Raw genomic sequence first — 23,355 nt, forward strand, 5'->3', positions numbered from 1 at the left:
ATACCTCAGAAACAATATCGAAAGAACTTTTCGATGAAGCCAAGTCCCTTCTTGCTGTCAACAAAAATCTGTAGGAGCTTGTTGAATTTTGTATATTATTGTTTTCTCGTTAGACACTGTTTATACAATGATATTTAATTCTATTTAATGTAAGTAAATTACAAAAATAAAATATATTTTTTCTTATAAATGCATGTATTTTTTTAAGTTTTATTTTTTAAATAAATTAATAAACATAATTTTTTAAATTATTATTTTTTTATTAAACCTTGTACTTTCAAGTATATGTGTGCAAAATTACAGATCATTTAGTTTTGAAATAACTGAGATACGGAGTTTTGAGACGAAACATACGCGATTTTCCCATAGTGCGGAGGGGTGCTTTTGGCCATTTCTAGGGACATACCGTCTGCTCGTGTCAAAGGTTGGGAAACAAATCTGGAGGACTTGTGGGTCACTCTGCAGATTAACATTGGCTCGAGTACGAGGAAGCTTGCTATTTGCGTTGTATATCTACCTCCACCAGTTAAAACTGAAACTCTTAAGTATTTTTTTAGATAGCGCAGATAATGTTGCCGATCGGGCCGATGATCTTGTTATTTTAGGTGATTTTAATTTGGGTTTTATTAATTGGGACCCTTATAAAAACGGTACTTATATGGTACCCTCAAACTATAACTCGCCTCCTGGACATTCAATAACTGACTTTATTTTTATTAACAATCTCTTTCAAGTCAATGCAATTGCAAACAGTGACAATAGGTTTTTAGATTTAATTATAACTAGTTGCCAGGATGCATACGTTGTGGGCCCGTCGAGCGAGCTGACCAAATGCTATAAGCAGCATCCTAATCTATTGTTGAATTTACCATTCAATAAAGTTGTCTATCTTAAGCCGAAATGCAAGCCTAGATATAATTTTTATAGATCAGATTATCCATCCATAGTAAAAAATCTGAAAGCTACTGACTGGCAAACAAAGTTATCGGGCTATGAAAATGTTGACTCAATGCTGCAAAAATTTTACAAAATAGTGTATGATCTCCTAGAAGAATTTGTTCCGAAACAAACCCCTATTAAATCTAAGTTCCCTCAATGGTTCAGCACATCGTTCATCAAACTATTACAAGAAAAGGAAAAGATTAGGAAGAGGTTCAAAAAATATGGAAATCCTAGAGACGAAATTGAATACCATCTGCTCCGCTCTAGATGCCATGTAATGTACGATAAATGCTACTCAGATTATAGGAAAAAAATCGAAGCCAATATCCCGAAAAACCCTAAGCTCTTCTGGAACTTTATTAAACATAAAAGAGGCGGTGACTCGTCCATACCTGCAACTATGAGCTTGAAAGATCAGGTCGCAAAAACGGGCCCTGACGTTGTGAATCTCTTTGCAGAGCATTTTGCCTCAATTTACTTGCCCAGCTCAACACCTCCGGATACCTCTACGACAACATCTCAGTGCTACAGGTGTGATAATCTCCAACAACAAATATTGTGCTCATTGGCTATCGAAGAATATGAGGTGCTTAAAGCAATTAAAAAGATCGATGCTGCGAAGGGTGCAGGCCCGGATGGAATTCCGCCGGTATTCGTGAAAAGATGCGGTTCTGCGTTAGCTCTGCCTCTATCCTTAATATTTAACCGATCATTAGCGGATGGGACATTTCCGTCAGAGTGGAAAAAAGCACGCATTGTACCAGTCTTTAAGAAAGGGGAAAACTCTGATGTTAAAAACTATCGCCCTATTTCAATTCTGTCTTGCTTCTCTAAACTATTTGAATCGATTGTCTATCCGGTGATCTTTCGGCTTGTGGACTGTAACATCTCGGATTCGCAGCACGGTTTTAGACATGGTCGCTCAATTGTCACTAACTTGGTCCCTTACATTTCGGATGTATCTAATGTAGTTGACTCGGGCGGGCAAGTTGACGCCATCTACACCGACTTTAGCAGTGCTTTTGATCGAGTTAACCATTCAATTCTTCTGAGGAAATTACATGGATTCGGTATAGATGGCTCAATTTTGAAATGGTTCGGGTCTTATTTGCAACAGAGACCTCAGTCGGTGTCTGTGAATGGATTTACCTCGAAAACTTATTATGCAAATACCGGTGTGCCTCAGGGATCGCATTTGGGTCCCCTTCTTTTCATAATCTTTATTAACGACATAGTCGATAAAATAAAGCACTGTAAGGTGTCACTATTTGCCGATGACCTCAAGATATACAAAACTATAAATTCTGTTGTTGACTCTCACCAGTTGCAAAGTGACCTAGATGCGATCCTAGAATGGTGTCGCTGTAACAGTATGATACTTAACGCAAGTAAATGCTTCCACATTAAATTTACTAGAAAAAGAAAGCAATTTGCTACGGAATATAAGCTTGATGGTACAGCACTGGCAGAGGTCAACGAAATCCGAGATCTTGGCGTGATAGTTGACAGTCAACTTAAATTCACCTCGCACATTAACAAGTCCGTCACAAAAGCAGCTCAGATGCTCGGATTTTTAAAACGTAACTCGGGCGGATTTAAACATCAACGCACCAAAATCTTGCTTTACCAAACCTTGGTGCGCAGTCATCTTGAGTTCGCCAGCGTTGTATGGAATCCGTATTATGCGGTGCATTCGCAGCGCGTTGAGAGCATTCAAAGAGCGTTCACTAGGTACCTAGCTTATAATTCTAGAGGTTTTTCCCACAGAAATCCCTACAAAGAGCGCCTAATCAGGTTCGGAATGCGTTCTCTTCGTGAACGGAGACTTTTATTAGACATGTCCTTTTTTCACAAAATCGTAAGCGGTCAATATCAGTGTAGCTACTTTCTGGAGAACATGCCTTTAAAGGCTCCCCGAACCTATCCTCGCGGGAAAATCAAATATATTTTCTGCACCCCCACTGTAAAGTCTAATCTGGGACGGCAAGCACCTCTCCGTAGAATAATTGATGAGTATCATTCCCTTATCACAGTAATACCCGATCTTGATGTGTTCCACGATAAGTTGCGTATATTCAAAAACAAAATTAAAAACGCACCCTAATTCTAATAGTTATTCATTTGTTGTTTTATTCTAACTTGATTTTACTTGTATTTCTTTATTTTTTCTCTGATGCGACTTGACATTTATTAAACATGTATGTTAATATTTAAACAATTATACTGTATTCTTTGTTAAATTTGAATTCCAAATAGGCATGATGACAAATTTTTAAATTCCTTTGTATGATATAGGTATACGTCTATTTTATATGAAAAATTATTAATTTTAAGAAAATGCGAAGTTTTTTTATCAAATAATTGCATTTTTCTCTGTCCACTTTGAATCCGGCGCGAAAACGCTTGTCAGTGTCATGTCGTCACTTGTGACGTCACGACTGAAATTACAAGACGCAAGTAAACAACGCTCGTGCAATAATTAAGTTTTTTGTGTTATTAAATATGAATTCGAAAGTGCATAGGTGTTGTGGGGTCCCCCAGTGTAAGAACACATCCAAAACAACTCCTGATAAGTTATTTGTGTACGTTCCTCACAATAAAAAAATACGAAACAAGTGGCTTAAACTTGCAAGGCGAGATTCAAAAGCAATATTGCCCAGGGTACAACTTTATTTTTGTGAAGATCACTTTGATGTAAGTTATTACATAGTTCTCTAGATTCTAGCATAGTTTATAATGTAAATAACTATTTCGAGGTTAGGTTTCATCTCTCATTGTTTTTTAATTAAACTAGTATACTTACATGGAAGTTTTAACATTTCTAAATTCAGCTGAACAATAATCTTTATTTGATGCCAAAAACTTTCCCAGCATTATGATATCAATTCTAGGCAAATTAGCGCTGTTTGCCTTGATAAATCCGGGCTCCATAACTTGTGTTATAAACAATTAATTAATTAAAAACAAAGATCGCAGTGGAAGTTCACAATAACGAAATGTGACTTTCGCGCGAGTTGTTTTGAGAGATGACGTCACGAGCTCTGATTGGTGTTCAAGAAATCATGGCGGATTGCCTTATTTCGTAATTTTATTTTATAAAAATACATATTAATCACATTATTAATAAAGAAAACAATGCGCGTTTTATATTCCAAGCTTCAAGTTTAATTTAATAAATATATTATTTTAATGATTTTTGATTACTGTCATCATGCCTATTATGTATTCATTAGATATTCTCCATTTTATTTTTAAAATTTATTATTGTATTACATCTTCGAGCCGATGAATTGCGAATGTTATGTACGCCATTATTGTCACATGCATCAGGCCATAAACTAAAATAGTAGTTTAAGTTATCGAATGTTACATGTTTGTGATGTGGCAGTACTTTTTTAAATAAATAAATAAATAAATAAATGAAACGTCACAATAGTTGCACTCTAACAACTTTTTTAGTCGATCTGATACCGGACAAATACCTGATCGTTGTTACGTGTGTACTTCCATTCATCTTCATACTGATTTATGAGCCCGAACCAACTATCGGCCGACTTAAAGTCTGCAGTGTGCAGCAACTCTTATAATGGGGTTATTTGATTCTCTTAAATTTTACCTTAGGGATGTTAAAATGTCTAATATTTGTTCGGGACTACATAAATTACCTAAAACAAAGGAAGTACAAAGCTTTTTGTTAAAGTAATTCGACCGTTTTGTACCTGTTTGACGTTTTTAATGCCTTTAGTAGACAGTAAACAAAATAGCAGTACATTTACGCGACATTTGTAAAGATATAGGTTTTCGCTAATAAAATAAATAAAAAAGTTTTGTAGTGCCAAACAGCGTTTTTCTAGTATCGTTTTTATAAAATATTGTTACCATTACAGTTTTACGAAAAATTGCTTTGCAAAAAAAACGTCCACGAAAAATTGTCTAGCCTAAATATTTTTAGAATGGAAGCTTTGTTCGAGAAATGATTTATTATTTTTGTTTAACACTGAGTTTTCCGAAATACCAAAATGTTTACTTAATAATAATTTCTCAAAATATTTTTTGTGTTTTTTAGATAATATAAATTATTATTGTGTGTGTCTCAATTATATTATAATGAAACATAAATTATCGCTTAACAAAGACTGGCTAATAAATTGAACTTTATCAACCTTGAATACTTACTTAGCTAAAAACTACTGATCATATTCGGATTTAATTTACAGATTTCCAAATATGCAGATGAAATTATGTGTAGAACAAAATCATATTTTTCGAAAATGATTTTTGAATTGAAATACAATATTAACAAAAACCCAAATAAAACAAATACAAGCCCTTAGTATTCATAATACGTTTATGAGCTTCCAGCCGTTTGATTTCAAACAATGCTTCATTTGGTAAATAACGGAACAAACTTCAGACTACCCACAACTTTGGGAACTAACTCGTGGGCTCAACTTTCACGAATAAACGCAAATGAATGCGTCAAAAGTTAGGCGGCTTCAAACAAAGGATACGGAGTGGTTTGGTGTCGGAATATATAATATAGGTAGCCTAATTAAATAAAATATTTAGTTGTTTGTTTTTGTTTTATGTCCTTTGAGATAAAAGTTTAATCTCCGGAATAGGACCCGGTTGTCGATTGATTTCATTATAGTATCTTTGTTATGTAAAATGTAATGCCAAGCCTAAAACCCATCATATTCCTTCTTAAGCCCTTTATGTACCAGGGTATCTTTCGAACAATACCGCAGCCTCGACAGGATTTGGCCCTAATGGGGCCTAAATGGGCCTAATGGTGTGAGAGGAGGCCTGTGCCCAGCAGTGGGACGATAAAAAGACTGTAACAGTAACAGGGCCACACTGGGGTATGCTGTCTCTGTTTTTCATATCATTTTATTTTTCAAAATTTGTCTGTTTCCGAGTGACGAAGTAACATATCCACAAATATTATATTGGTTTTAAAGAGTAATATAATCAGAACAAAAATATACATCATTATACAAAACTAGAACGCGAACAAAACTTCAAACCAAAAGGAAATAAACCACAAAAGAAAAAGGTGTTAAGTGCCTCAACATACCTATCAACATAGAATCTTCTAGAATCGATTGAATGGCACATTGAGACGAACGTCTCTAAGCTTTGTGCAAACCTTTAGGGCGGGCAGCTCAATTCCTTAGCCAAACATAGTTAAGAACGAGTAAACAGTTAAATCCTATTTACTTTGCCTAATAAATCTAAAGTAACAAGACTGTATTGATACGGGTTTTATTGGAACGGAGTTTTTAATGTAGCTTGCTGAAGAAATTATCATTTGTTGAAGATTTTTTATGGGAAAGCTCGTGTCAAAGTAATAGTCACACGGGTCGATCGATCATAAAGTTTTAGGTTTCTATAAAACCTTATGGTACAGCTCTATGTACACTACTGGTGCTCAGAGCTGATTAGATTAGAACCCGACGCCAACACTGTTGCGAAAAGAGTATTCTGATAATGGTTATGCAAAAATCTTAGGACTTTCTTTAGGTATGAAAAATCAATCTTGACTGATTAAGCAAACATTCTTGACAATATACGTCTAGCTCAAGATTCATACTCTAGAAAGATTCTAAAACCTATGGTTGTTCCCTAACTTACCCTTTGTGTTTCAAGGTCGCGATTACTCTCAAACAATTCCCCGACATTGATAAATTGCTATACCTTCCCTAGCGACTCTGTCTTTACACGTAAGAAATGAGTATATGTGTGTATTTGTGTGTGTCGATAATGGTACAGATGTGCCTAATAAGCTCTATAACAAGGTATTTTTTTTCTTTTATTCCTTCCACCATACGGGTTGCCCGAGTAAATGGGTTGAGGAGGTCAGATAGGCAGTCGCTCCTTGTAAAGCACTGGTACTCAGCTGAATCCGGTTGGATTGGAAGCCGACCCCAACATAGTTGGGAAAAAGGCTCGGAGGATAATGAATTCCTTGTGTCACCATTCCAAAATTGTCTCAAAAGGACTTCAGCGCGTTGGCTTAGGCCCCACGTTCAGCTTCGAAAAATCAGGGACTCTGTAGTCCCGTGGTCTAGTGGAGGTATTTTGTTCTTGACATACTTTGACTTTGTTTTTTGACAAACTGTTTCTGTGTACGCAATAAATGGTTCGGCTATTTCGAATTTGTGGTGAGTTTCGTTGATCATATAATGATTAAACTAACAAAATTAAAGCTAACTTAACAATTATTAATACATTTCGCTAAATGTGTTTTGAATAATTATACTGCAGTGATATTATTTCTACATGTGCAGAAATATTTAGGCAATGAAATTACTCATAATGTCATGTTCTAGACACACGGCAGTGTGTCCGCCAAGTTCGAGCAAAAAAGGCGACACACCGGCCGTGGGTTATATTACACGAACCATTTCGGGCCAAATTCGACCCCCCTGTAACTCAAAATCTATTTTATTTACGCATATCAAATTTCTAGTATCTGTTGAGACCCCCTCACTTATCTAAAATACAAAATTTCATTAATATACCTATTGTAGGTCTTGAGATATTGACGTCAGAAAATCGCTATTTTTACTATACACTCACTGACTGACTCACTCATCAAAAACCTAGACCACTTCCAATGGTCGTATTGACTTGAAATTTGGCATGGAGGTAGGTCTTTATGTCAAGGTAAAGGAAAAAATCTGAAAATGGCCAAGTGTGAGTCGGTTTCAAAATAATGAAGGTGTTTTATACCCGGTGTAAATTTATACCCCTAAGGAACTAAAACGAACTAAATTTATCTATATTTATATAATATATCTTCGAATGGTACAAAGGTTTGTATTTAGTCAAAGTAAAGTAAAAATCTGAAAACGGCCAAGTGTGAATCACTTTAGAAAATAACGAATGTGTAACTTTGATCCACGAACATAATATATGATAACACATCATGTCAGTCAGTTGGTAAATCTAGTCATAGTTAATCTAGTTCATTTCTTTGTAAGAAACATAGTGCATATTAAAAAATCTAAAAGATAGTATAAATGAGACATTTCTTTAACTAACTTCATCATAAGAAAAAAATAAAATAAACAACCTTACAAAAATAAATGAAATCCCACCCAAAACAAAAATGTGAAAGACTGCCAAGTTCGATAATATGGGAATGCTTTGCCTATAAAAGAAGTGAGATCTGAATAAGTACCAAGTTCCATACACATACCTCAGTTAAAAATAGTTACTTTTTAATGATGATTACTTGGCAAGTTTTAATAGAAAATTAAATACTTGATTCATTGCGTTTAGTAGGTTTATAACAAGGTGTATGAAAACTTGCCAAGTAACATCATAAAAAGTAACTATTTTTAACTGAGGTATGTGTATGGAACTTGGTACTTATTCAGATCTCACTTCTTTTATAGGCAAAGCATTCCCATATTATCGAACTTGGCAGTCTTTCACATTTTTGTTTTGGGTGGGATTAGTTTAATAACATCGTTTGGTTTGTTACTGTTTGAACAATTAATTTACGGAATAATTATTGTAGTTGATTTCTAGGCATTAAATTATTATTTTGTATTGCATAACGGCGCTTCAGCGCTAAATTACAATACAATGTGTCGATTGTGTGAAAGTCGATATGGTTAGAAAGAATTTGAACTTGTGAGGTAACGACAGATAGAAGAATATAGAAGGAGAAAACATGCTGCGCCGACTGCAAATAAAATTAAGATAAGGTCGATGATGATGATTTACTTAAATAGAACAAAGGAATAATAAACTTGAAAACTGAAACCAAAACTATAACAACAAAAATATATATTTTATTATTACTTAAGAAAAAATTGAACTGAATCACAAAGAAACAATTGACACGCTACAATACCCACGACATTAAAATGTGTGTCTGTGTGTGTATTGTGACTACGTTGTGTCGGACACAGATTCTTATGTGACACACTTTCAAGGTAGGTCAGCAGAAAAACTGATGGCACAATCTTTTGTCTAGTCAGCACTTTTCTTTGTTGATATGGAATCAGAGTTAGTGAGAAGAAAGTTTCAGAGAGGCTTAATTAATGAACGGAGGAAAGTAAACAGTGCTCTTATTTTTGGGCAAAATAATCCCAAAAACGAATATCAAATTAAGACTACAAAAAAATAGTATATACTTTTTATGTTTATGTACTGAACAGCGTTAATGTTATCTTTTTTAAACATGTCTTTATTTTTAAACATAATTTTGTCTACTATGATAGTCAAAATAATTTACTAAATCTATAATAATTTATCTTATAAATAATTTATATCAAATCATCTTGGATTTACAGAAAAAACTTATTACTCTTCGCATATTACGTACATTTTCCCCATAATATTAGTTTGAAATTGATCTTGATCAAAGCTTAGATGAATCCTGTCAAAACCAATTCGTTTACCCCTTTATTCACCCTGCTAAGCTTGCATACCCATACAGGCAATAGGTATGTGTACACGACCTTATCCTATAAAATTTCCCTTAAAAGCACAAACAAAATCGAAACTTCTAAGACACCTACTCCATAAAACAATTTACAAAATAAACAACACCCAATTATTTCCTTAATCCATTCTATCCGAACCTTAAAATAATCTTATCGGGTTCACCCATGAATAGCTCAAGGTTTAATCACGGCCTACGTGTGTTTACATTGATCTTATCTACGAAACACCTAAACAAATTTGGTTAGAGAGTAAATAATTCAACGGTGTCCATTCGGAACGTAATATTGTGTGCAAATCATGGAGAACAGAATGACTAGCGGAGGTGCCATAACGGAAAATTGTAAGAAAGTAGCGCGCCAAAATGCGGGTGACCGAGGGACGACGAACGCTATTGGTTTCGCCTTTAGACGCCTTCTTTAGAGCCGACCATTTTCTGTAATACCAAAAATCGTTCAATTAGTCTCACAGAACCCTAACGCCGCATTCGTAACTGATCATTTTGGTCACGCGCACCGTACGAATTTGACCTAAAAGAAGGCGCCTGACCTACCTGCACTATGCCATCTCTGCTCATCTTTTCTTACTCCGTGGGGAAACTTTATAAGTGCTCACCAACAAAGGAGTACTTGAAATAGGAGTGTTTTGAAGGACAGCGGACAAAGAAAAGGGATAAACATAGTAGTGTTGGGGTTTCGATACTTACATATGTTTTGGAATCCATTGTGCTAGTGGGATTGGTGTAATTCTGGTTTGTATAATCTTTGGTTCGTGTTTTATCGAGTCTAAAGTAAGTGTGGTAAGTAATGTGTGTTTTTTAAGTAAATACTTTTTTATTTTCTCGTATTTTTTATAGTCCTAACTTGTAAGTCTTTACTCATTTATTTAAAGAGACTCTTTAATATTATAATTATCTTTGAGATATATATACATACTAGCTTTTGCCCGCGACTTCGTTCGCGTGGAATAGTGACTTCCGGCAGATTTTTGGTTTTACCCACATAGTTCCCGATCTCGCGGGATTTTTGAGAAGTTCCCGCTCCCGCAGGATGAATTAAAACAATAACATGAACCGAACACGTGTAATGACACCATTGCGCGCCATCTATCTACGGAGCATAGGAACAGCTCGACATTTGACCAATAGATGGCACTGTATGTCCGTAATAAATTTTATTTTTTATTTTTATTTTTTGTAATAAAAACTATCCTATGTCCTTTCTCAAGTTTCAAACTATGTCTGTACCAAATTTCACACAAATCGGTTCAGTAGTTTAGGCGTGAAGAAAAGACAGACAGACAGACAGACAGAGTTACTTTCGCATTTATAATATTAGTTTGGATTTATAGAGGTAGATTTGCATATGTTTTTTACAATCTCTTCCCTCGCCATTAGAAATTATACGCTTATGTATTTCAAATTTTACAGATCTGTTTTAAAATTGTAAAACGTTTGCACATGGTGAATAAGGAATTAAAACTGCAGTACTTTCGCTATCAAATTTTTGATAAAAAATAGAACGATAACACTAGGTATTTGCATAAGATTTTGTTGTTTTGAAGAACATTCTGTTGTTTTTGAAAAGACAGGGTAACTATTTTCTTTGTTACAGCAAATTCCTTTCAGGACCTTAATTTTTTTTATAGTTGATTTAATATTAATTAATTTTTATCGCGATAACAAAAAAACAAAAGGATTAAAGCTAAATTTTCTTATCCATTTTAATCTGTTAATTAAAAATACCTAGACATTCTTTAATTAATTAGTCATTTTAATTATTTAAAAAATGTAGTCCACCTACATAATTCCAGACTAGCCCCCTTACTTATAAAATCTCTAATCACCTTCTAAGCAACATTTTAACTAATCACTACTTAAAGTCTTAAGTAGTGATTAAATGTTTGTTAAGACATGCTTAAGCAACGTTTATAAGTAAGAATTTTCTTAAACAGCCCTTAAGTATTACTTATAATTAATTCACGTTTATAAGTAAGGCTGTATATTACTTAATCCAAAAATGTCCAGGCAAGATGGAACTTGTCACAAATCAGATTAAGCAACCCAGTCCAAAATTAGACATAAATCGAGATAGTTATAATCAACATTTTGCGAGAAAGTAGACGGAAATTTTCCATTTTAATTTTGAAGATTTTTTAATTAAACCCTGCTTGTCTCGGGGAGGAGGAAATATTAGGAAGTTAATGAACATTTCGTTTATGCTAATCTTGGAAAAGGTGGATAAGCAAGTTATTTATTTCAAAACAAATGAAGACTCGACTGGGTTCATTTTGACGGTACACTGTCAGAATATTTTTTCACTTTTTTCATTTTTTTTTTGTTAATGAAATGCAGTTCATTAAGTCGAAGTAGAGTAATAAATGGAAGCAATTTAAAATTGTATTTTTAACTTTAAAGCACTTTTTAAAATCTCTTTTTTTTCACACTTCATTTTAGGTTAACTCGCAATAAAATAGGTCGTCTTGTATAGATCAGAGTGTTGGACATTGAAAAATAAGGATGAGAAAAGAGTGCATGAAGCAGAGATGAGAATGTCGAGACGGATGTGTGGGGTAACCAGAGTGCTGATTACGAGTTATGTAAGTTTACGCGCTCGATACGTAATTATAACCTGGCTGAAGTAAAGAGTCGTATGCTACATGACATGATTAGAATATAGCGCGTTCATTCATTTTTCCGGATAATGACGTTTACTATTTCGCAAGTGAGCGCGTTTATAGTACGACCAAGTGCCGATGACAGCCTTTATGAAATAAACATGTCAAAAATGAATACTACGTAATTAAGTTGTATGATAATTTACGCATCGAGAAAGTTAACTTGCAAAACTCGCACTAGGCACTCAGGATGGGCAAAGTGAGGAATGAGTACCTATGTTAGAGGAAGCCCGAAAGTAGAAAAAATGAGAGTAACTTTCCTTGGTAAATCAATTGTTCTATTTAAAAAGCTAAAAAAGCCTTACTCACCTCGGCAGGAGAAGAAGATCCTGGCACCTTCAAGCAGAACATAAAGAGAGTATTGACTCTCTTCAGGATTTCGCGAAAGTCCAGTGGTACACCCCTCGGTGTCAGCAATCTGAAGTACGTGCCCAGAGACGAGCCGTGAGACGCCAAGTATGTTCCGAAGAGTCGCATGAATCCAGCACCTGATGAAAAAATAGTATTTTAATAAGTCAAATCATTTAATTTTAATACAGGACATCAAAGTCAAATTGTTTTATTTCGTTTAGGTAAGAGCACTTGTGAAAGTCGAAAATATAAATAAGTTGGATTCTAGTCGCCCATTTCCAAAAGTACTTAGTTTCCTATGCAGAAGAACGGGAAAAACTCCATGGTTTATAAAAGAAACGATGAGGAAGAAATGTAATATCGGCACTTGGGTTTAATACAAATCTTCCACGACATTTTGTCTGTTAACGATAAACTTTAAAAAATCCTGAACGGATTTGAGTCTAAGTAATTTATCTGATTAAGGTGATCTTCACACTGCCCCGCATCACGCTGCATCTTGCGTGTCGACGCACCTACGCGCGTTCCTGCGGGAGTGCAGATCTGCATCATCGTGCGGGTTTTTCGCGCACTCACGCGCTTAGGTGCGTTTAGTAGATTCACGCACGGCGGCTTCCATTTTCAAATATACACGTCACGCCCATTCAAAATCACGCGCGGCAATGCGGGATGCAGTGTGCCATACCTTGCGTCTCGCCCCGCACCTACGCGCGGGGGTGCGTGTTTCTCCGCATGTATGTGCGTGATCCGCATGAACGCGCGTGGATGCATTTTCAGTGTGTTGGACTATGCGTGTTTTCCATACAAACGGAGATATTTTCATACAACGGAAAAAAACGCATCCACGCACTACGCTGCATCATGCGGGGCAGTGTGATAATCGCCTTATACCCGTGTGTACATAACTAGTAAAATCTCATTTGCAAACGTACATATATTGGAAAAAAACTTGGGCAAAAAAAGCTGTACATAACGACTTATAAATATTTATTACACATAAACCAAAACTAGGCTTCACTCAAATAAACTCTCAAAGAATTAAAAATACATCAAAACAAAGGGCTTAGGCAAGTACGAAGTGTATTAAGCCATCAAATTTAAATGTCATTTCAATGCTTTTATTAATATTATTTCACAATTTCATTAACACATGACCTTGTTAGACATAATATATTTATGTATATAACCTTCAATATTTTGACCTCGAATAAATTAGTTTTTGCTATACCCAAAGGGAAAATAAATAATACTGTTTGTCAAGCTAAAATTAACCATGAACACCTAAAAACTGAGCTGGAACGCAAAAGTTCTGTCTGAGTAAATTAGTTCGCTGTTTTGCTGGCTTTGTTTACAAAAAAAAAAAAATGAAAATGGTCATGAAAAAATTGTAAAAGTTGTCTTTATAGTTGAGAAAGATCTTACGTAAATTAAAATACCTTAGCAGCAGATAATAGTACATACTATATGGTGTTATTTTTAATTAATTCTGTATTTTTGTTACGTAGATACGTTTCAGAACTGAAATATTTTCCATGTAGGTATCTAAGATAAATATGAATAAAACTCCTGCGTATCTAAATATATATTTGTGTTTATCTTAATCTAAATAATTTCGCCATAGATAAATTGCTTCTGCCTCTAAGCCATTCCTATAAATAATTCAATGAATCTCTCATTTCAATTTATTCCATCAAGTTTTGGTTTCCTTAATAAGAGTTATTGGCCGTTGAATATTGAAAATAATCTGTTTGAAAACAATACCTTAGCTAACATTCTGTCTAATTAGAGTTTCATTACAAATTCTCCATTTCAGATCATTTTAAACTTTGACGTTTTTTTCGTTAACTTTCTCTACACAGTAAGTACGTAGTACATGCCTTAAATTTTGTCTAAAATCATGTTACAAAATCGATTTTAAAATCTGTGGTTAGTGATGCATGGAATAACTATCTATCTATCGGATTACCATTACAGTTACTGAGAAAAATGGTTTAATCTTGCGAGTTTGACCACGTCACTAAAAATATTAAGAATTTCCTTTAAAATGAAAATGAAAAACCAAGGAACCCTCACCTCGCATAACAATAAATGACCAACGAACCCCAACGTAACTAGTAAGAAATTAACCATTCTAACAGCTTTCCTATCCTTGTTAACGGTTATAGACGGCAACAAAGGCACGGAAATGAAGGTACATAGTAAAAGACCTTTCGTCGATAATCACCTCTCGTTGCCGTAAATTTAACGAGTCTATTTTGAGGACCCTATCAAGTGTTGGGTCACTACACAGTAATTCACTGGAAATGGGTGAGGGACCATTTATTTTCTTTAAGTGTTTATTGGCAATACTGAGACTTTGCAGTTAAGGTTGATTCTTTTTTTTGCCCTTGAACACTGATGACAGAATTTTTCGTGGTATGTCTAAAAAACTATACCTATCTGTAGTTGAAATAAGTAATTTAGTAACTCTTGTTTGAGGCTCGCACTTTAAATTCAGATTCTAAAATAAGAAATTTTGCAGATCAAAGTTCCTGCGAAAATTCCATTTCTAAATTAATTACTTACTGATCCTCTGTGGAATTCTTGCCAAAAAAAAATTAAAGTCACCTCAACATTATTCATTCTTATTCCCAGTGGGTATTTTAAAAACCTTTTTCTTTAACTGCCCAAGCAGAAGTCCGGAATAAAAATAAAGAGTAATTAATGTCTTTATCAAAGTAAATCTTGATCCACGTGGGACTAATTACCAAGACTTTGACAACGCCATTACAGAAAAGAAATCAATTAATCTAACCCCGACTTTATATTTGTAAGACGCTTCCGTAAAACTTACGTAAGTCGCAAAAGAAGTAATTGGTATAAGCGACTTACAAAGCGCTTATACATTTGTAAGTTTATTGTAAGTTACTTACGTGAGCAAAACTTAGGGGAGGTGTGTCGGATGTATGTCGGAAAATGCATCGAACGTATCATAAAAGTATGATCGACGCACTAATGCATCATCGGTTAGGTGTGAATGAATGAATGTTTTATCGTATATTTGTATGTTCTGGCGTTACGCGACCGATAACACGCGACGCACTTTCTGTCAGATATGAACTTTACCTAACAAGTATACAGGCAGCCTTATTGCTATTTATAAGTAGATGCAGAATATAATAAATCTTCCGCTACACTTTTACATTTTGCTCAAACTCAAGTAATGTCCAATGTTGTGTACGCTAGAGAGTAAAGTCCATTAAGCATTGCTATTACCGTCTCTATGATTGATGATAAATGACCTTTCAGAGAAGACTATTTCAGGAATAAATCCACAACATAAAATGAACACTACACAACACGAGCATTTTACAAATGGCAGTTTGAAACCCACTTTCTGAAAGGGAATTCTCAGAAAACTTGGTTGAAGGTTTGTTGATTTTAAATAAAAATATCATAATGGTTAAAGCATCTTCTTCTCAAGTATTAGTGTGCGGGTTCAATTCTTAGTCAGGCAGTTTTATGCTGTGTACCATATGAAACCATGTACTTTTAGTGGACAACAATGACTGAGTCAAAAGGCAAAGGAAATTTCTTGAGAAAACCTGAACTTTAACACGTTGTATATCGGAGCACAGATATTCTATTGTTTTATAATTAGCAACATACAAGAAGTCACATAAAAGTACGAAATAATCATGTATATGTAAATTAATGATCATTTTCATATCTGTATGTCAAGAGGCCTGTACCCTGCATGAGATAAGCAAAAGACTATGATGATGAACATGGGTTTGTAGGTTTGTACAATCCATCTAATTTTACACACCACGATGTAGTATTTTTGGCTTAAGTAAACATTTTGATATCGTGATTTCTGAACGTAGTGTAATCTAGCCTCGTAATAAATGCTACATCCGTATAGAATAAATCAATAAAATGTAAATCAGATCAGTCAGTCAGATATTTTCAGATGTTCACTTATAGATCTCTGTTCACGGACAATCGTTTGAAATGAAAAATTGTGTCGAGTTTTCAATTTTGTAGTAACTTTAGAAGTTAGAAATTATATCGTATGTTATTCGTACTAACTTTGGGAGTTCATTTGAAATTGAATTATGTAACAGGATATGAGTATTAAATTAATGTTTCACAAACTGTTAGTTTCTGAGTCTATTCAATTGTTAGAACGTTTACACAATGCCATATGCCATGCAACTAGATGTATTTTAGGCGCTTAATATAAGTCGCTGAAATAGTTTATTTATACCTACTTAAATAAAAACTCTTTTGTTCTAAATTAGAACTACTTATTCGAATATCATATTAATTGGCTTTTATATTTTATATAATGGTTCTTATTATTGTTCATTATACCCGTATTTTTCTCACTTTTGTTATATAAATCAAAGGGCTGTATTATTCCTTCCAGTTTTGCTCGTCAATATAATATTAAACATGAAAGAGAATATATAATTAAAGTCAGAACATTTAATTAAAACTGCTAGCTCAATTTTAATATAATATGAGAAACCATGACTAATTACTTAATTCAAACACTAATTTAATTAGCGAAAGTAATGTTGTAGTAATGGAAATTATTTGAATTCTAGTTCGTCTATAGAAAAGGCTACTAAAATTCCTAGTTATTATTCATAAATTCATAAAGTTACGAAACTATTTAAAAAGAAAATGTAGTATTCTTGAATTATCTTTTAAGGCTAGTTCGCATTAGGCTAGTAGTTTAGTCGAGTGCCGAATAATTTAGTAGCTAAATGTGTCTGAACACCAAAAATTTAGTCAAGTAGGATGGTAAGTCATTTAGTCGAGCCAATCCATTTTGTTCTATTTCTATCGGGCGAGTAGCGTCCCCCACTACTCCTCCGTGCTCACTGGCTTATCGGCTAAACAAATCTGAACCTGTTGGTTTAGTCGAGTTCATTAGTGAGTGGGCGCGAAAATGACATTTCGCTGGAGCGAAGAAACCACTTTTAAATTTGTTTCCGAATATGTTGAACACGAATGTTTGTGGAATATCAAATCCCCGAATTATAAAAACAAACAAATGAAACAATCTGCATACTTAGATTTAGAAAAAACAATGAACATACCCGGATTCGGTGAGAAGGAAATTAAGTTGAAAATTAAAAACATCAGGTTAGTGCTTTTTTTTGTTTATTTTAAGTATTTCAGAAGCATATTTATTACTATATACAATAAGCTCTTATTATTATTAATACCTATGTTTTTAGAAGTCATCTAACCTAATGACATCCATTTCTTTTTAGATCTACCTACTCGCAGGAATTAAAAAAAATAAAGGACTCCAAAAGTTCAGGCTCTGGGACCGACACGATTTATATCCCTTCAGTGAAATGGTTCAATTTATTAGATTCATATCTAAGAAACATAACCTCAATACTCACAGAAAGTGAAAGTAATTTGGTAAGTACCTACCTATCTACACATTATTACAATACAATAATTATGTGATTATACTGTAGTGTTGCTATTTAATGTATCATTCTTGTCTGCCAAGGGACAGATCCACTTCCGACAAAATAATTTGCATATCTCTCCCGAACATCTGTAGATCTTTGGGATGACCGGTTACTTAAAGAAATAGGTAGCGGTTGAATTCCCTGAGATTGTGGCTCACTTCTCCAATTACCAGGAACGATAGTTCCTGTTTCAAAGTGTTCTGAGTCTACTGTGTATTCATACTGTTTGTTCTGTAATTTTGTTTGTCGAAGCCAATTGTGTAGAGCGCAACAAGTCTTTACTATCTTAACAACTTTCTCAGGACTATAGGGCATCGGTTTTTCAAACACTCTGAATCTGGCAGCTAATATACCGAAGGCATTTTCTACTATTCTTCTAGCCCGAGATAAACGATAATTAAAAATTTTTTGCTGTAGCGTTAATCGATTTCCTGGAAAAGGTTTTAATAAATATTCTTTCAAGGGAAATGCGTTGTCACCGACTAGGACATGACCCTCTGGTAGACCACCGTTTTCTAATTCTTGGTACAAACTACAGTTACGAAATACGCCTCCATCAGAAACCCTTCCATTACACCCAACATCTATATAAGAAAAGCAATATTTATGATCTACAACAGCCATTAAGACAATGCTGTTTGTCTCTTTGTAATTATAATATAAACTTCCTGATTCAGGGGGTGCCTTAATGACGAAATGTTTGCCGTCGATAGCTCCACAGCACCCTGGAAAATTCCACTGTTCTCGAAAACCATTTTCAATTATTTTCCATTCTGTTGTAGTAGGAATCTAAAAAGAAAAATTAATGGTCATAAATATATTTTAATTTTTATGTATTTTTTGTGTACAATGAATTATAAATAAATGAATAAATAATGCTCTTTGATACTAATAAAATTTTGGTTGTTTCAGACTTCCAATAGTTCACACACTGATGATACAGATTCTGAGCAAAATAGTACTTTAGTGGATACTTTTCGTTTACCTACACCTCCTCCACCTCCGACAAAAAAGAGAAGAATTGCCCAGCTCTCGAGCATGGTCGGCCAATTAAAAGAAATAGCTGATACTACTAATTCTACAGTCGAAGAAAATGAGTTTGAGGTCTTCGGTAAACACGTAGGCCTTCAACTGAAATCTTTGCCCTTACTATCGGCATTAGAAGCACAGGAGCACATTCAACTTCACTTAAATAGAATTCGACGTCGGCATATTTTAAACGCGTCTGATCAAAACAGAATCCCTCAAACGCCACAATCTTCGTATGCTACTGGATCACAATATAGAGGTAATAGCGATTCTTCGATATATTATAGTGACATCAGTAACTATAATCTGGGGGAGCAAGCAACTCAAAATAATTCTTCGTCTATTTTACTTAATCATACTGGACACGTTGCCGATTATCAGCTTTCCTCAAATATGCTTCCATCTAACCATTTAAACAACAATGAAACGCAGAGTGATGTTACAATTGTATCAAATGACTTAGTTTTCACAGCAATTCGGAACGCAAATGTTGATAATGAAGAGTGATGGGAGCAAACAAAATAGTTTCATTAAAAGTTATACTTAAGATGTTAAAAATTATTCTCTAATAAATAAATGTTTCATAATAAATCTGTTACGGTTATTTAGTCTTACCTTGATAAATTCCTTTAATGATTCATAGATTGCTTCACAAACTTCGATAATGAATTCAGAAATAGTTGATTTTCCGAGTCTGAATATATGTGTGAGTGTCCTTAGACTACATCCAGTAGCAAGAAAGTAAAGAACTGCTTGTAATTTTGTAATTGCAGGAATTGCACTCCTCAAAAGAGTATCTTTACGCTGAATTTGAGAGTGTATTTTCGTTAACAGAAAATTTACACAACTTTCGGACATTCTCAAAGTATTGAAGTATTCTTTGGGATCTTCCAATGCTAATTCCTTCAGAAGACAATTAGTAGCACCTAGTTTGTCTCTTCTATCAATCCATTTTCGCACCCATATTTTTTTTTTCTTTGTCTCTAAAATTTCCTCTTCCACCTCTTCTACAATAGCCATTGCGATTAGCTTAATTACTTTATTAACTTCATTACGTTGCAGCGCGTTCATCTTGCAAAACACCACACACTTGTGTACTGTACTGGACCATAATGCGAACGATTTCTGTGCAGTAGCGAGTAGTTTAGCTACTAAATTACTCGGCACTCGACTAAACTACTAGCCTAATGCGAACTAGCCTTACTCAGCACTTGTTTGATTTAGCATTTCGATATTTTTTGTTAACCTTTGTTCGTAAGACGCAGATTTTAGTTTCTAAGAGTCTTCTGCGAGGGGCATAGGCAAACTGTTAGTCGGTCGATAGTTTGATCCGACTTATAAGTCAGTATGTATTGTTTATTATGTGTGTGTACAAAAATTTTTAAATAAATAAATAAATAAATGGTAGTACGCATATTACAACGATCAAGTATTCAACTGATGTCGGATCTAGACTAAGGCCCAAATTAACTGGCAACATGAACATCAGCTTTCTTAAAACTGCTGTTTATTATGAATTTCAAGAAAAACATACATTAATGTTGTCGGTAAACTTGGGCCTGAAAAGTTTAATTCGATTCTCGATCACTTTCAATATTAACTGTCAATCCACCAATGTGTCTGATGGTTGGTTTACAGTTTTTTTTGATAAGTAAGAACTACTGCTCTAAGAAGTACATAATATTTTACTTTTCCTTGGATGGTCTTCACTGATTTACTGAGTAATAAAATATTCTTCTAAAGCTACTTTATTGCGTACTTACTATCGTGAATGAAGCCTCTATATGAGGGTTTTATAAAGAAGTATTGTACTGTAATGTTACACATCTTTTCCCTTTCCCTTAGATATCTCTTTTATACGAAAGAGAGATTTTTTTTTCTGTAGGTGTATGTTATATTAGTTTTACGACTTTTGTCATTTCGTTTCATTAAGTTAAAGTAAACCAGACAAGTAAGATCCTTGAGATTTACGAAGAATTTTCAATTTGAGACAGTAATAGCTTGAACTGAGTATAACAATAAAATATGTGTCTCGTGGCATAAAATATCAAATCATAAACGATTATAATGTGGCTTATGTATTCAGAAAACACTTATTATATAAAATGCATATGATCTATACCTTTCAAGTATGGATCAAATGTTTTTTTTTTTCAGCATTGGCGTTTGCAAACCTATTGTTTTCCAAAAGTCGGGATACTGTTGGTATATAACTTCGCACAATGCTTGAAAAAATTACAACATTTTTAAGTCAAAACATTTTTGCTATATTTTGTCCATGCTCTAACACACTCTAATACTTTCTGCAACTTTGCACAATCTCTTCTACATCCTTAAAATAAATTACCTTAGAAAAAAAAACAAAAATAGTTCTTTAACCACTTACCCAATTGCACCAGCTCCAACCGTTTATCAGTGACAAAATGCCAGGGAAACGCTTTGCAGAAGCTGGCAACCCCGATTCTTAAGTCCGTGACTTTCGTGGAAGTGGCAATGCATGATGCCTCCGACTGCTCACAGTCACTGTCTTTTGACTTCTGATGTAGGGGCACTGCGTTTATTTCGTACCTAGGATAGAAAAGAACGGTTAGAAATTAGTTATAAATATTTCGTTTCAAAAAATAAGTTTTGAATGTTATTTCAGAGACAAAGTCTAAGTAGTTTTTTTTTTGAGGATGTGAGTAGTTTAAGTAGTTTAAGTTTGTAGGCGTACAAGTATGTTGTAAAATATAAAGGATACATATTTGATTGAAAATTTAATAATAAGTATCTCAAAAAAAACGAGTTTACGAGATGTAATTAGATGTAAGAATATAGGTTATGATATCTTATTATATACCAGAAATATTGAATTTATTTACTCTTATTTTTGGTAACGGAGTTTTTCGCGTAAATATACTATATAAAGAAACAAAATTAGATAACTAATCTAAGGTAATCAACATTTCCCATTGATACAATTAAAAAAATAATGTTTTAATTGACTTTTCTAGTAGGTACTATGCAATATTTCTCCCATAAAATAAAAGTCAGTAGCACTTTCCACACAAAGTTTCCGAAGCAATTAAAAGGGTATCGGTTTTCTAATGGAAGTTGATTGAAGTAAGAAAGTCAAATATTAATTAATTTTCAAGTTTGTAAAGATGACTCATTATTCGCTTGCAACTGATATTTTTTGCTGTAGTATTTTATAGAAGGACCTTATTGACTTGCTATGTAGCATATTGGTAAATAACGAGGTGGTTATCAATAACATATAGACGTCATTAATGATTTTAGAATTATTTCCTCCTCCGAGCCTTTTCCCAATCATGTTGGGGTCGGCTTCCAGTCTAACCGGATTCAGCTGAGTACCAGTGCTTTTTATTTAGAAATATTTACAAGTCATAATATCGTAGTATTTACATTTTCAGGGTATGTTCATATTTCGACAAGATAGTTATTTATTCTTTAAAACTGATCCCAATTGTTTGTATGTAATTGAAAATTAATAATTAGGCAGAAACTTGGATGATTGTTAAATTTCACAAGTCATGGATAGCACTATCTGGAGGATAGCATTACCTATCGTATATATAACTAAATGACACTTTATCAGTAGTGAAACCAGGCTTTAAGGTTTAAAGTACTTACTTAAATCTCCTAGGATCATTAGTATAGCTGGTCAGTCTTATATCTGTCTGTGTGTCATACAGCAGTCTAGCTATTGACTTCAAGCTGCCGACTAGTATGTATGCCACGGGTTCGCTTTCTGTGGTCAGATGGAGTTGAATCTTTCCCTCTTGTGAAGTAGTACAGACGAAATTCGCTTCGTACTCCATTGTTTCGTCTTTAAGTACGTCATCCTGTGGAAATTGAAGAGGATTATAATTATTGTTCATATTTTTTGGAAGAGGATTTTAAAATATGACTTTTGGAAGATGATAAAAAAGTATAGTGGGTTTAAGTGGAATAAAATATGAAGTAGGTACAGTTCTGGCCACATAACTTAGCAATTCTCAAGTTAGCCGTTTCAAGCCTCACACGTGTTGCGCTTATATTCTTTGACTATTGTGAAGTCAGTAGTAGCCAACTTCGGATAAGCAAAGCTTCTCGAAAATATCTTTTCGAACTATTGCGAAAGGAGTCAAATGGCAAAGTTCAGTACTGCAATTGCAAATTATATGGCGTGAAGTTATTTGCAGTTTAAGGGTCATGGCACATTATACCGGCACCGCAACAGCACGGCTGCAGCACTGCGTCGCCTCGAATTTAGACTACGGCTAGCTGCCAGCGTGCTAACTACGAGAGGTGTAAGCTTGCTGTCACCGCAAACTCAATATTGTTTTAATGAACACGCCTAGGACTTGCTTCGCTGCCGACTCGGAGTCGGCGCGTAATGAGCATGCCGTCGGCGCGCTGTACGCATAAGGTCCGC

The 23,355-nt window shown here is 34.4% G+C and overlaps 3 protein-coding genes across 3 annotated transcripts in view; 1 reads left to right on the top strand and 2 right to left on the bottom strand.

Annotated features, from left to right (window-relative positions):
* The window catches only part of LOC124635532 (head-specific guanylate cyclase), a 106,137-nt gene that overhangs the window by 25,852 nt on the left and 56,930 nt on the right, over window positions 1-23,355 (bottom strand). Inside the window, exons 6-8 of the mRNA XM_047171436.1 lie at window positions 22,572-22,783; window positions 21,325-21,506; window positions 12,388-12,566 (exon numbers count right to left, since the gene is read on the bottom strand). Coding sequence (XP_047027392.1) covers window positions 12,388-12,566; window positions 21,325-21,506; window positions 22,572-22,783 — 573 coding nt within the window. The remainder of the gene's footprint in view (window positions 1-12,387; window positions 12,567-21,324; window positions 21,507-22,571; window positions 22,784-23,355) is intronic.
* Window positions 17,124-19,529, top strand: LOC124635534. Its single transcript, XM_047171438.1, has 3 exons — window positions 17,124-17,565; window positions 17,697-17,853; window positions 18,822-19,529. The coding sequence occupies exons 1-3, from the start codon at window positions 17,369-17,371 to the stop codon at window positions 19,443-19,445; spliced, it is 978 nt and encodes a 325-aa protein (XP_047027394.1). The 5' UTR covers window positions 17,124-17,368; the 3' UTR covers window positions 19,446-19,529.
* On the bottom strand, window positions 17,567-20,144 carry LOC124635533 (putative nuclease HARBI1). The gene is made up of 2 exons (XM_047171437.1): window positions 19,554-20,144; window positions 17,567-18,698 (listed from the first exon to the last, which is right to left on the bottom strand). The coding sequence occupies exons 1-2, from the start codon at window positions 20,007-20,009 to the stop codon at window positions 17,922-17,924; spliced, it is 1,233 nt and encodes a 410-aa protein (XP_047027393.1). The 5' UTR covers window positions 20,010-20,144; the 3' UTR covers window positions 17,567-17,921.

Source organism: Helicoverpa zea, chromosome 13 (assembly GCF_022581195.2).
Source record: "Helicoverpa zea isolate HzStark_Cry1AcR chromosome 13, ilHelZeax1.1, whole genome shotgun sequence".
NCBI classification, from domain to species: domain Eukaryota; kingdom Metazoa; phylum Arthropoda; class Insecta; order Lepidoptera; family Noctuidae; genus Helicoverpa; species Helicoverpa zea.